The 12,748-nt window shown below is 39.6% G+C and overlaps 1 protein-coding gene across 1 annotated transcript in view; it reads left to right on the top strand.

Moving 5' to 3' along the window:
• Nucleotides 1-12,748, top strand: part of ATP10D (ATPase phospholipid transporting 10D (putative)) — a 119,078-nt gene that overhangs the window by 89,044 nt on the left and 17,286 nt on the right. Inside the window, exons 14-17 of the mRNA XM_036763512.1 lie at nt 486-612; nt 3,234-3,418; nt 11,831-12,116; nt 12,355-12,431. Coding sequence (XP_036619407.1) covers nt 486-612; nt 3,234-3,418; nt 11,831-12,116; nt 12,355-12,431 — 675 coding nt within the window. The remainder of the gene's footprint in view (nt 1-485; nt 613-3,233; nt 3,419-11,830; nt 12,117-12,354; nt 12,432-12,748) is intronic.

Genomic DNA, 12,748 nt, shown 5'->3' with positions numbered 1-12,748 from the left:
TACCATCACAACAACCTTGGGGGGTAGGGGCTATTATTATCCCCACTTTATAGATGAGGACAACAGAAATTAAATGAGCATCCGAGGTGGTATTTGAACTCAGGTTTTCCTGACTCCAGGTCTAGTAGTACTCTATGTACTGTGCCATCTAGTTATTAAAGTGCATTTTACCTAAGTGGGTTTTCTCTAACTTTCTCTCATTAACATATTTGAAATTTTTACCTAACTTGAAGGAGTGAGATTTAATATAAGTGATTTTCAACTAAGTTGGTAAGGGAAATTGGTAGGCTTGAAGCCTATGCAGTTGGGGAGTAGCATGAGGTATTTCTAGCTACAGAAGGCAGTGAAAGTACCTGGAAGAAGAGAACATTAAAATTAACTTTGCTTCCTTTTAAATTTTGCCTATGGTAAGATGGTAGACCCTATTAATATTCTATATTTGGAGATATATGGAGATGTACTTTTCCTTTGCTCTTTCCGCATAGGTCATGAGTGACACAGAGTATGCTGAGTGGCTGAAGAATCATTTTTTAGCAGAAACTAGCATTGACAACAGGGAACAATTACTTCTTGAATCTGCCATGAGACTTGAAAACAAATTAACATTGCTGGGTAGGTAGAAAATAATTACTAAGTCAATTCAACAGACAATTGACAAATAGGTAGTACTTTGCAAAATGCTGGGAATGTCACATAAGATAGAAATCAAAACAATCTCTACCTTCAGAAATTGGTGGGGCGGTGGTGGCGGCAGCGGCGATGGTGGTGGTGATTTTGCCCTACATAGAAGTGTTCTATCACTTGAGAAATTAACTAATTTTCCCTTGTTTTCTAATCTAACAAAGATTATAAGTAAACAAATGGAAGAATATATGTGTGTCCTATACAATCCAGAAATGATTCTGCCTCTCCCTTCCAACATGTCTCCACCAGACTTTCAATCCACCCTATTCCATTTCAACGAGAGAAGACTGATTTGTAATGGACCCAAACCCATCAGCCTTAAAATTGCCATCTTTTAAAAATTAAATTCAATGCAAAGACAGTATTCTGAAGTGGCAGACTTTTTGACCTTATTCTACCCTATGGCACCCCTTTAAACTAAAATTGTTTAATTGACACCACTAGTCTAAAAGCTGGGAGATTTTTATTCTGAGTTAAATTTTGACTCACCAAGAAATTCCTCCCTGCCCTGCCCCCCCCCCCATTCTCATTCTGTTTCTGAGCCCTTCTTCTGAACTGGGAGAATATTCTATATCTAACAAGATTATCACATAAATCTGCCCTCTTTAGAGACTTGTCCTTGCTCACTTTCCCTGCTTTAATGTAAATATCATTTTCATATTTGTAATTCAGCCTTGTTCTTTAGATGAGTACCCAAACTTACCAACTCACATAGTCTTTATCAGCCTGACTTCCCTGTGAATAATCTTAGTCTGGAATTAAGTTATTACTTGTTGGGATGGGCTTTATTATATATTGGGCATATTTTATATATCTACACACATATATATATACATAGACATAGGCACACATATATACATATATTATATATATATATATATATATATATATATATATATATATATATATATATATGTAGGCATATACCAATATCTCACACCATTTACCAATTTAAAGCCAAAATGGATACATGACTTAGATATAAAAAGAGATATTACAAGAAAATTTGAAGAATATGAAACATTTCTTATCAGACATATAGGTAGGCGAACAATTTACAAATAACAAGACATAGCAAAGTGAGGTATAAAATGAATAATTTCTATTACACTAAATTAAAAAGATTTTGTACAAATAAAACAAATATAGCCAAGATCAGAAGGAAAGCAGAAAAGTAGGAGTGGGGGGAAGAGAAGTTTTCTAGATAGTTTCTCAGATAAAGGTCTCATATCTCAAATATATAAAGAATTTTATAAAACTATGAGAATATAAGTCATTCCTCAGTTGAGAAATGATCAGAGGAAATGAAGAGTCCATTTTCCAATGAGGAAATTGAAGCAATTTATAATCATATGAAAAAATACTCTAAATCATTATTGATTAGAGAAATACAAATTAAAACAACCCTGAGACATCATTTTACACCTATGAGGTTGGATAAAATGATTAAATGGGAAAGCAACAAATGTTGAAGGAGAAGTGGAAAAATTGGGACACTAATTCACTGTTGGTGGAATTGTGAATTGATTTAACCATTTTGGAGAGCAATCCAGAATTATTCACAAAGAGTTATTAAACTATCTATACCCTTTGACCCAGCAGTACTACTATTAGGTTTGTTTCCAAAGATAATTAGAGAAAAAGGAAAAGAACTTATATGTTCTAAAATATTTATAGTAACTCTCCTTGTGGTGGCAAAGAACTAGAAATTGTGGGGTATTCATCAGTTGGGGGATGGATGTGTTGTAGTATGTGATTGTGATGGAATGCTACTGTGCTATAGGAAATGATGAGCTTGGCAATTTTAGACAAACATGGATAGACTTGCACAAGATAACGAAGAGCACAATGAGTAGAACCAAGAGAACACTGTATACAGTAACAGCAATATTGTTTTAAGAACAACTTTGAGTGACTGAGTCATTTTGACTGTTATAAATACCCACATTAACTGCAAAAGACATGTGAAGGAAGATGCTATCTATATCCAGAGAAAGAACTGATAAATAGAAGTGTGTATAGAATGATTTTACATCTAGATAGATATTCGTGTCTAATGGTAGCCATCTCTAGGATGAGGGGAGAAAAAAGAGGAAAAAATAAATTTACATGATAACTTTATTATGTATTTAAAAGGAATAGCATGTTGTATATAATAGATTTGCAGTTTCATGTGCAATCATCTTTTATTATACTATGTTATGGAAATGCTTGTTTTATTCCATAAAAATTAAATAAAAATTAAAAACAAAAGGAAAAGATAAAATTTAAAAAAACTTCAGCTTGACAAACTGGCTTCTACCTCTTTCAAAATATCCCTCCTCTAACCACATTTTAACTCTTTGTGTATAATCACTTTTCTCTAATGTCTTATGGAGAAATTCCACAGTATATGAAGCCTTCTTTGAGTTAGCAGATGCCTGTTGCAGTTTGGAGCTTCACAGTTAGAATTGTTCTCTAGAATGAATAGGCTAGATGGGTAATAACCTAAGTTTACTTTATGGGCTTCCATTGGCTTTGGTTCCCTGTTTTATATTGTCCTGTTGTAGGTGCTACCGGCATTGAAGATCGTCTGCAGGAGGGTGTCCCTGAGGCAATAGAGGCCTTGCAAAAAGCAGGAATTAAGATCTGGATGCTGACAGGAGACAAGCAGGAGACAGCTGTTAACATAGCCTATGCTTGCAAACTACTGGAACAAGATGACAAAATCTTTATCCTCAACACCGAAAACAAAGTGAGTAGAAAAATTATCAGCTAGTTTTAGCTCTGGGGTGCGAAATGTACTCAGTGGGAGCTAGAAACAAGAGAAACTGAATAACCAGTAAATATCTGTTTTATTGTTACAAATATAGAGCAGTACATTGTAGTCTTAAGTTTGGTAGGGTAACTGCATCACATCTCTAACAGCAGCCATCTACTTAATGCCTACTATGTGCCAAACACACAGTAAATTGGAGAGATGTAAAGTTTGGATAAGAGATGGTTCCTGTCCTCAAGAAGCTTACAGTCTAGCAGGGACATATGATATTATTTGACATAGCTATAATTAATCACTAAGCATTTATTAACCACCTACTGTTTGATTATAGTTACATTGTAGAGGGACAACAAAAAGTTCTACATGTGGTTGGAGAAGGAGCAATGATTATAGAATATGCTGTTGGAATGGACCTTATGGGTCATCCAGTCCAACCCTGTGACACCCTCTGCCTGAACAATTTGCAAGTAAGGAAAATGAGATCCAGAATGGTTAAGTGACTTGCTGAAGCTTACACTAAATACATGATGGGGTTTGATTTGAACCCACGTAGTCCTGACCCCAAGTCCAGTGCTCACTTTCTTATACTGCACTGTCTTACACTTCATAACTCCTTGGGGCTGCCCCCTTTTGCTGTAGCCTTTGGGTCAGCAGCCTTGAATTAGCAACTTTGGGGCAGAGAAGGGGGTATAAAAATACTGGAAACATAAGTCAGTAGACGAGTGGGATTCCCTTGTTCGTTTCAGCCCCCATAGAACACCACACAAGACAATCACACCTGCTTTCTCAGAAGGCCACATCTGCTGTGCTCTCTGCCTGGTCCTAGTAAGAACCAGAGGCCACTGGCTCCTCTTAACTCTTTCATTGGCCAGAGGAATGAGATGCAATATAGCCACAAGCCCTATGAGCCAAAGAGATGCCTGGCATGGAGGACATAACAGGTCTGGCATGGATGAACCTGAGGTCATATTGGCAGAGGTGGTCTTGTGATATATCTGGTGGCATAGCTTTGCCGTAGTTCCTCCTCCCCCACCCCCCACCAAAGGAGTAGAAGTATAGTAGTACTGTACTTGACCTTTACAACATCTTTGACCTTACGACATCAGCCACTTACTGGTCAAGTCATCAGACATTAAGTGCCACTATGTGCCAGGCACTATACTAAATCCTGGGAATGCAAACAAAGGCAAAAAAAAAAAAAAACCTGGTCCTTCGTCCCTGTTCTCAAGGAGCTGAGAGTCTAATGGAGGAGACAGCATGAAAGCAGTTATGTAGAAAGAAGATACATCTACAAAAAAGATGAAGATTAAATTGGAGGCAATCTCAGAGAGAAGACAGTAAGGTTACAGAAGACTAGGAAAGAATTCTTGCACAAATAAGACTTTGGCTGAGACTTGAGGGAAGTCACAAGGTAGAGAGGAGCATGGAGAGAATTCCAGGCATGCAGGGCTGCCAATGAACATGCCTAGAGTGGAGAACTATATTATGGGATAAACAGCAAGGAGGCCAGTGATGGAGGAGGGTAAGATGGAAGTCTGGACAAGATAGGAAGGAATGAGGTTATAAAGGGCTTTAAAAGTCAGAGTATTTTATACTTGATCTTGAAGGTAATAGGGAGCTAGTGGAGTTTATTGAATGGTGGGGTAGCATGGTCAGCCCTATGCTTTAGGAATATCACTTTGGCCACCAAGTGGGGAATGGACTGGAGTAGGGGGAGACTTAAGCAGGCAGAGCGACCAGACCAGGATATTGCAGTAGTGCAGGTATGAGGCCATGACGACCTTCACCAAGGTGGTAGCAGTGTCAAGAGAGAAAGGATTATATATGAGAGAAGGTACAAAATGAGAAAAGGCAAGTCTTGGCACCTGATTGGATAGGGGGTATAACAGAGTGAGGGGTCAAGAATTACACTGAGGTTATGAGCCTGAGTGACAGGGAGGATAGTGTTATCCTATACTCTCTAGAGTAACAGGGAAGTTAGGAAGAGGGAAGAATTTGGGAAAACTTCTCCTGTTTCCTCATTCTTAAAAAAAATGAAAATAACAATTGACCTACCTCAGAGAGTTTTTGTGAAGACCAAATGAGTGACATAAAATGCTTTGTAAACCATAAAGTCAAATTCCGTTATTTTTATTACTTTTATTTTTATCGTCAACAAGAGGCACTCAATCTGAGTGATCTCAGATGGTATCAGTGATGCTCTTGTGTCGTCATGGGTCCACTCTAGCAGAGGTCGGCCAGATGAGGAGGCTCATTGTCATCCTCCCCACCAGCCCTCCAAATAACCACCTGCTGGCTAACATCCTCCTCTTGAAACTTTCCATATTTAGCTAGTCTAGAACCTGGGCCACATGTTGCCTATTCTGCCATCAAGCCCATGTCTAGAACCTTTCCAGTCCAACAAAGCCTTCACTCTGTAAGCAGAACTTTCAGTGCCTGAGAGTTTGTTACCTCCACAACTAAGAATTTCTTCACTCGAATTTTTGCTGTACATTGTGTACAAGAAATGGTTTCTTTTGACAGCAGGTGAATAATTTGGTACATAATGGTCCTTGATATCATTTTAAAAGCCAGGGACTATAAGGATACTAGAGTACATTTGCCTACATTATCCCACTCCCTCCCGGCCCCCTGTCTACTCTGTCTTTATCTTTGCTTCTCAGAATCCTCAACCACTTCAAGACTTAGCTTCAAAGCCGCCTCTTTGTAAGCAACTGGAGGGCAGGGGCTGATTTTTATTAGTTCCTGGCAAATACTTGTGCTTAATAAATGTTTATTAACTACCTATGCCCTCTGGTGGTATTTCTGTGCCATTGCTTCTGGTAAGTTGTAAGGCTTTGAAACATTGCACTGTGTAGAGATTCTTTTTTCTTTTGTTTCTCTTTTATTTAGTGTTTTATTTTCCCCAGTCACATGCAGAAACAGCTCCCATTTTTAAAACCTTGAGTTCCAAATTCTCTCCCTCCCACCTTGCATTGAGAAGGCATGCCGTTCGATCTAAGCTATATATGTGTAGTCATGCAAAACATTTCCATATTAGTCATGTTGTGAAAGAAAACAGACCAAAAAAAACCCCAAAACCTTGAGAAAAATAAAGCTTAAAAAAAAAAAAGCATGCTTCAATCTGTATTCAGACACCATCAGTTCCTTCTCTGGGGATGGGGACAGTATCTTTCATCTTAAGTCCTTAGGAGTTGTCCTGGGATCACTGTATTGCTGAAAACAGCTAAGTCGTTCACAACTGATCATCCCACAGCATTGCTGCTGCTTTGTACCGTGCACAGATTCTTCCACCCCTACCCCAAAACTGGGGTATTTAATAGGAATTTCAGTATTCAAGTCATGTTTGGATTTGCTCTATCCTTTTACCCTTCCGTCTCACTTAACCTCCAACAAAAAAGCTTTCCCTCCAGAAGGCCGGTCTGCCCACATTTGTTCTGCCTTCCTGCCCAGGGGGCCTTTGTTCATTTTCTGCCCTCTCTTGCAATGCTTACCCATCCTTTCTCTTTCCCTAGCTCAAATTCTAGCCTCTGACAGATCCTTCCCTGACTATACTAGGCCACAGTGATTTCTTTTTCCTCAGAAACCCCATAAGATTCATTACAAATTATTTGGCCCTTATGTGCCCACTAACGCTGTTATGATGATGGGGATGGGGATGGGGATGGGGATGATGATGATGATGATGATGATGATGATGATAGCTAGAATTTAAATAGCACTTTAAGGTTTGCCGAACCTTTTATGTTTACAGGGTGTCCCAGAAGTATTAGTGCGGTTTTAAGCTATTGAAGCTTAAATTTGAATGAAGATATTTAGGATGCCCAGTATTATCTCATTTGATCCCCACAACAACCCTGTGAGATAGTTTTTATCCCCATTTTAATTAAGTTGAATAAACTGAGACCAGAAGAGAGTAATAGAATTGCCAAGAAAAACAGAGCTAGTGTCTGAGGCAGAATTTGAACTTGTTCTTTTTTGCTCTGAGTCTAGTAGTTTATCCATTATACCATGTTCTTGGATCCAGCTATATCTGTTTGTTATTGAAAAAATAATATCTTAACTCATTAGACAAAATAATGCCTTGAAGGCTCTCCATATAATAAAGTGCCTCCAGGCATACACTAAAATCAAAGGAGATTCGATCACAGATAACTGCAAAGATAGTGTTATTCAGTGACCTGCTGAGTACTGACATTCATTCAATATGCAACCAGTACTTAAGGGGCACCTAATTCAAGGTAAGCATGGGAGATATGGACAAACGGAAGGCCCTGCCTTTGAGGAGCAAGGTCTTACATACACTGGAAGTAAAGAATCAAACAAACCGTCCACCCAAGTTGATCTTTTGTCAGCGACATGGAAGACGGTGTCTTGCCAGAGTCCAAACAAAAGAAGCGATCCTTATGGGTGTTGGGTATTGGCCCCGAGTGTTCCCACTGGCTAACCACACTGAATTAATGGTATCAAGCCCCAACACACTGCGAAGCTGCCTCCCTGAAATTCACGTGAATGCAAAAGAGGTTGACTTGACCGTTAGATTGGGAGCTTCTTGAGGGCAGGACTATTGCCTCTGTTTTTGTATCCCCAGCAGTAAGCACAGTGCCTGACACCTGGTAGGCACTTAATAAATGTTTATTCACTGCCTGACCATCCACAAGGGTTATAAATGTATATCATCATGCCTATGAATACAGCTGGGCAGGCAGGCTATCAAATTAGACCACCACCATCTAGATATCCCAGATAGTCTCTTGTAGGTGACAATGAGACTGGGCCTGAAACTGAATGGGAACAAGAAATCTAGTAATGTCTCTTTTGTTAAGCCGATTGTTTTCAGTGGTTCTACATTGTCTGCTGCTGCAAAAAGTCCATCTCTTTTATGCCATGGGATCCCAGACATAGAGATGGAAGGAATCTCATATGCTATCTAGTACAACTCCTTACAGGTGGGGAAATTGAGAGTCAGGCTGTGAAGCGCCTTTACCATGGAATTTCAACCCAGGTTCTCTTACTCCGGAGCCAATACTCTTTCTGCTGTTCCATGCTGATGTTATTTTTCTCATTAAATATTTCCTATGTGGCTGCAAATCATGGCACAATACAACATCCAGTAAAATTACAGTAATACTTAGGGTAGCGGAAAACCACATGGCAGGCATCTGGAGGCTCTGTCACTACCAGTAATCTGTCCGAGGAAAGTGACAGCTTCAGAAGGGCATTACTAGATGAAGAGATAACAGATTGTGGGATCATAGATTTAGGGGTCTCAGAAGGGGGAGAGGTCTAGAGGAAGTTCTCCAGTGTGTTAGATGCATCTCTATTAAGCATTTCTAGAAGGATACACACCCAAATGACACAGGATGAAAAAGTATGGTAGGATCAAATCTTCATCAGGGAAACAGTGCCACCCTGGAATCACACACTATCATCACAGAACCAGATCTTTAAGGGACCTTCAGTGATTCAGTAAGCTACAGAGCCTACAGAGAGGAACCAACTGCCCAAGATCATGCAGTTCGTCAGAGGCAGAACTGGGACTTGAATTTGCGTTCTCTGGCCCCAAATCTGGTTTTCTTTGTAGTTTACCACACATCCTCCATCCCATCAAAGCAGATCGTGAGCTCCTTGTGAAGTTTGGACAGTGCATAGCGTCTTGAACGTTGTAGGCACTCAAAGGTCTGACTGATCTGAGAATGACTTACCTAGTCTCATCATGATGTGGAGTCCTGAAACTCTGGGTTCAAATCCCTTCTCAAACCCTTACTAGCTATGTGATGCTGGACAACTCACTTAACCTCTCTGAGCCTTGGTTTCTTTATCTGTAAAATGGGGATAATAACACCTACCATGTCGGGAGGATCAAATGAAGTAAACCTCTATAAAGTGCTTTGCAGACCTAAAAGATATTTTGCAATTTTCATCATCAAGTAAAAGAATGTGAACATCTGGAAAGGCAGTGCTTGCTTTCTTTTCTCTTACAATGATGCTCTAATTAAAATAATGACATGCCAGTTATTGTCACTACCTAAGAATGTCTCGAGAATTACAGGCTGTACCTTGGGCAGATGAAGGGTCATTTCAGCTGCCTCCTCATCTTGTTCTCTGGCTTTGTGCTGTCATTGACTGTCCCCTGTTCTCTGCAGAGCAAACACCAGGGTGTGTCATTCCGTTGTCTGGGATGCCCTTTGCATTGCCTTTCATTTCAAAGCCTTCAAGGTTCAGTTGAAGTTCCTTCTGTTTCATGAAATTTTCCCAGTTACTACAGCTTGTCCCTTCACAATGTGGCTTTTTGCCCGTATCAGATAATTTAGCATTAATTATTTACTGCCTTATATTGTTTATCATAATTATAGTTGGCATATCAGGATCCCCCTTAAAGCTAATGCCTTCCCTCTTGTTGAGTGTCTCTAATTTATCCTGAATATATCCTGTTTGTACCTAGTTGTTTGCATGTTGTCTCCTTCATTGGACTTTGAGCTCCTTGAGAGTAGGGACTTGGTTGTTTTGGGGGGGAAAGGGTTGCCTTTCCTTTGTATCCCTAGTACTTAGTGCAGTATCTCGTTCATGGTAGGTACTTAATAAGTTGTAGGGAACTGATTGACATTGTATAATAAACAGCTGGCTTCTGAAGCAGAAAGACCTAGGTTCAAATCCTGCCAGTGACACATATTGTCTGTATGGTCCTGAGAAGGTTCCTTAACTTCTCGGTGCAGTAGGTAAGTCTCTAAACCTAAGCTGCAGGATAGTTGCTGATCTGCATTGATTGTGGGATTTTCTTCCCTGGGAATTCCCCAACCCGGTGAAAGTAGAATACCAAGTCCTCTGTCCAATGAAAGCCTAGCTCCTGACCCCCCGAGACTGTTTACAATGTCAGCTTTTTAACCTTTTTCTTCCCAAGTAGATTGTTAGGTGATAAAAGACTGAATTCTCCATTCTTTTTGAATCTTCTTTTTCACTCCCCTCTCCAATTTTCTTTTCTTCCCCCCCTCCCTACCACACAGACCTAAGTGTGCATGTGTGTGCGCACACACATTAACACACACACACACACACACCTGACAGAGTTTATATTTTATGAATTGCGAAAAGTGTTGGGATTCTAATAGATACTCATAAATTTATCAAAACATGTCAACAGAAGCAGAAAATAGTACTTTTGCTCATCCAGTAGATATTATCAAGCACTTGTTCTGCTCATTCTAGATAGGTCCTACCCATAATCAACATCATAAACAAGGGATATTTGCATGTCTTCGAGGAAAAGTCTTAAATGTTTAAAATGAAACTTGGGTACATAACCAGATAGCCTCCAGCCTTACGTGAAAATTGCATTTCTGTGTGTTCCACTTTTCCCCGCCTTCTCAAACAGAGTATACAGAACATCAGTGGACAATGTCTTAGCAGCTCAGGGTCACTACTTCAAGTATTATTTATTATACCAAATTATAATACTGTGGCCTCAGGATTTCTTGAATAGGACTTATAGGACTATTTGCCCCCAGTCCTCCATTTTTCTTGACCACTTGTGCCTTTTATATGATTTTGTCTCTGAATTCCACGTCATGCTGTCAGTTGTCACTTTCTGCTGCTGTCAGGGTGCCTGCTTTTAGCAATCTACTGTCGCCCTCCTAAATTACTGCTTCTGATCTTACAGTGGGTTTGGAAGCTAGCTAACCAAGTTCCTTAGAATTACAGTATCATGCAATGAATCCACAACCATTTATTAAGCATGTTGCTAGGCACTGGTGATACAAATATAGTAAATGAAACAATCCTTACTCCCAAGGAGCTGACATTCTAACAATTTGTCTCTTGAGAGCCTGGGGGCATCTCCTTAGGGTGAAGTGCTAAAGCTTTCACACATGGCCATTGGCATTGGCCTGGGCTAGTCGGGGTTCTTTTTGATGATTGTCATTCACAGCTGTGTTCTGGATCAGATGAGATAATGAGTGTAAAGCACTTTGCAAACTTTAATGTCCTGTGTAAATATGAGCTATTCCAGCTGGACTATATAACTGGATAATGGAGGTACCTACCATATACAATGTTGTATCCCATTTGTTTTCTTTTTAGAGTTATTGGTTTGGGGTTGTTGTTCCTCCCTGTCCAATAATTTTTTCTCTACATAATTCACTTATTTGACTAATTCCTTCCCCCCACTTGTAAATGGACATGCAAACACACTCCAACACATACAAGTATACACATGCACATGCATAGCTCTCTTCAGAAGCCCTGTTGATTGCTGAAATTGTATAGATTATTTCCCACACTAGGTATACTTGATGGATACAAATTGCTGAAGGGAAGAAAAAATGTACACTAAAGAAACCATTAGTGTTTAATTTGGTTTCTCTCTCTCCCTCCCCCCCTCCCCCCCCCCAGGAAGCCTGTGAGATGTTGATGAATAAGACTTTAGAAGAACTTAAGAAAGATGTTCAAAGCGATCCAAATGTTCCATCTCCTGGCACTCATGTTCCTCAGCTGCGAGCTGGGCTCGTTATCACTGGGAAAACGTTAGAGTTTGCACTGCAGGACAGTCTGCAGAATCAGTTTTTAGAGCTCACTGGATTGTGCCAAGCTGTTGTCTGCTGCCGAGCAACACCCCTGCAGAAAAGTGAAGTGGTAAAATTAGTACGAAATCAGCTCAAAGTGATGACCTTGGCCATTGGTGAGTATAGACATCATTATGGGTTCTGTCCCATTGAATTTTTGTGACAAGATCTCGCAACTTCTCCATCTGATTTTCCTTCCATAGGATTTGGGAAAAGTGGGATAAGCAGGGAAGGGATTTGTTTACCATAGTCAATAAAAATTTCCCAAGTTCATGTCTTTCCACATTCAAACTTATATCATTATCCTTTCTTTTTAATGCCTCCTATCTCCCCTATCCAACTGACCCTGGGAAGGTGATGGAGCCAATGATGTTAGTATGATACAAGTTGCTGACATTGGAATAGGAATTTCAGGCCAAGAAGGCATGCAGGTTAGTGAATGATATGTGGACGAAAGTCCCTATGAGCTCTAAAAACTACTCACTTCCCAAACCAAGGCGTTCTCTGTCTATCCCATAAATTTTGGTATGTTGTCTCATTGTCATCATGCTTGTTAATTAAATTAATTATTTTTTCTGCAATTTGATCTTTGACCCACTCATTCTTTAGAGTTAGATAATTTAGTTTCCAATAAATTTTTAATCTATCTTTCCATGGCCCTTTATTGAATGTAATTTTTATTGCATCATGATCTGAAAAAGATGCATTTAATATTTGTACCTTTCTGCATTTGATTTTAAGGTTTTTA

The sequence above is a fragment of the Trichosurus vulpecula genome, chromosome 6 (assembly GCF_011100635.1).
Source record: "Trichosurus vulpecula isolate mTriVul1 chromosome 6, mTriVul1.pri, whole genome shotgun sequence".
In the NCBI taxonomy this organism is placed as follows: domain Eukaryota; kingdom Metazoa; phylum Chordata; class Mammalia; order Diprotodontia; family Phalangeridae; genus Trichosurus; species Trichosurus vulpecula.
This window is presented reverse-complemented; position numbering and strand designations above follow the sequence as displayed.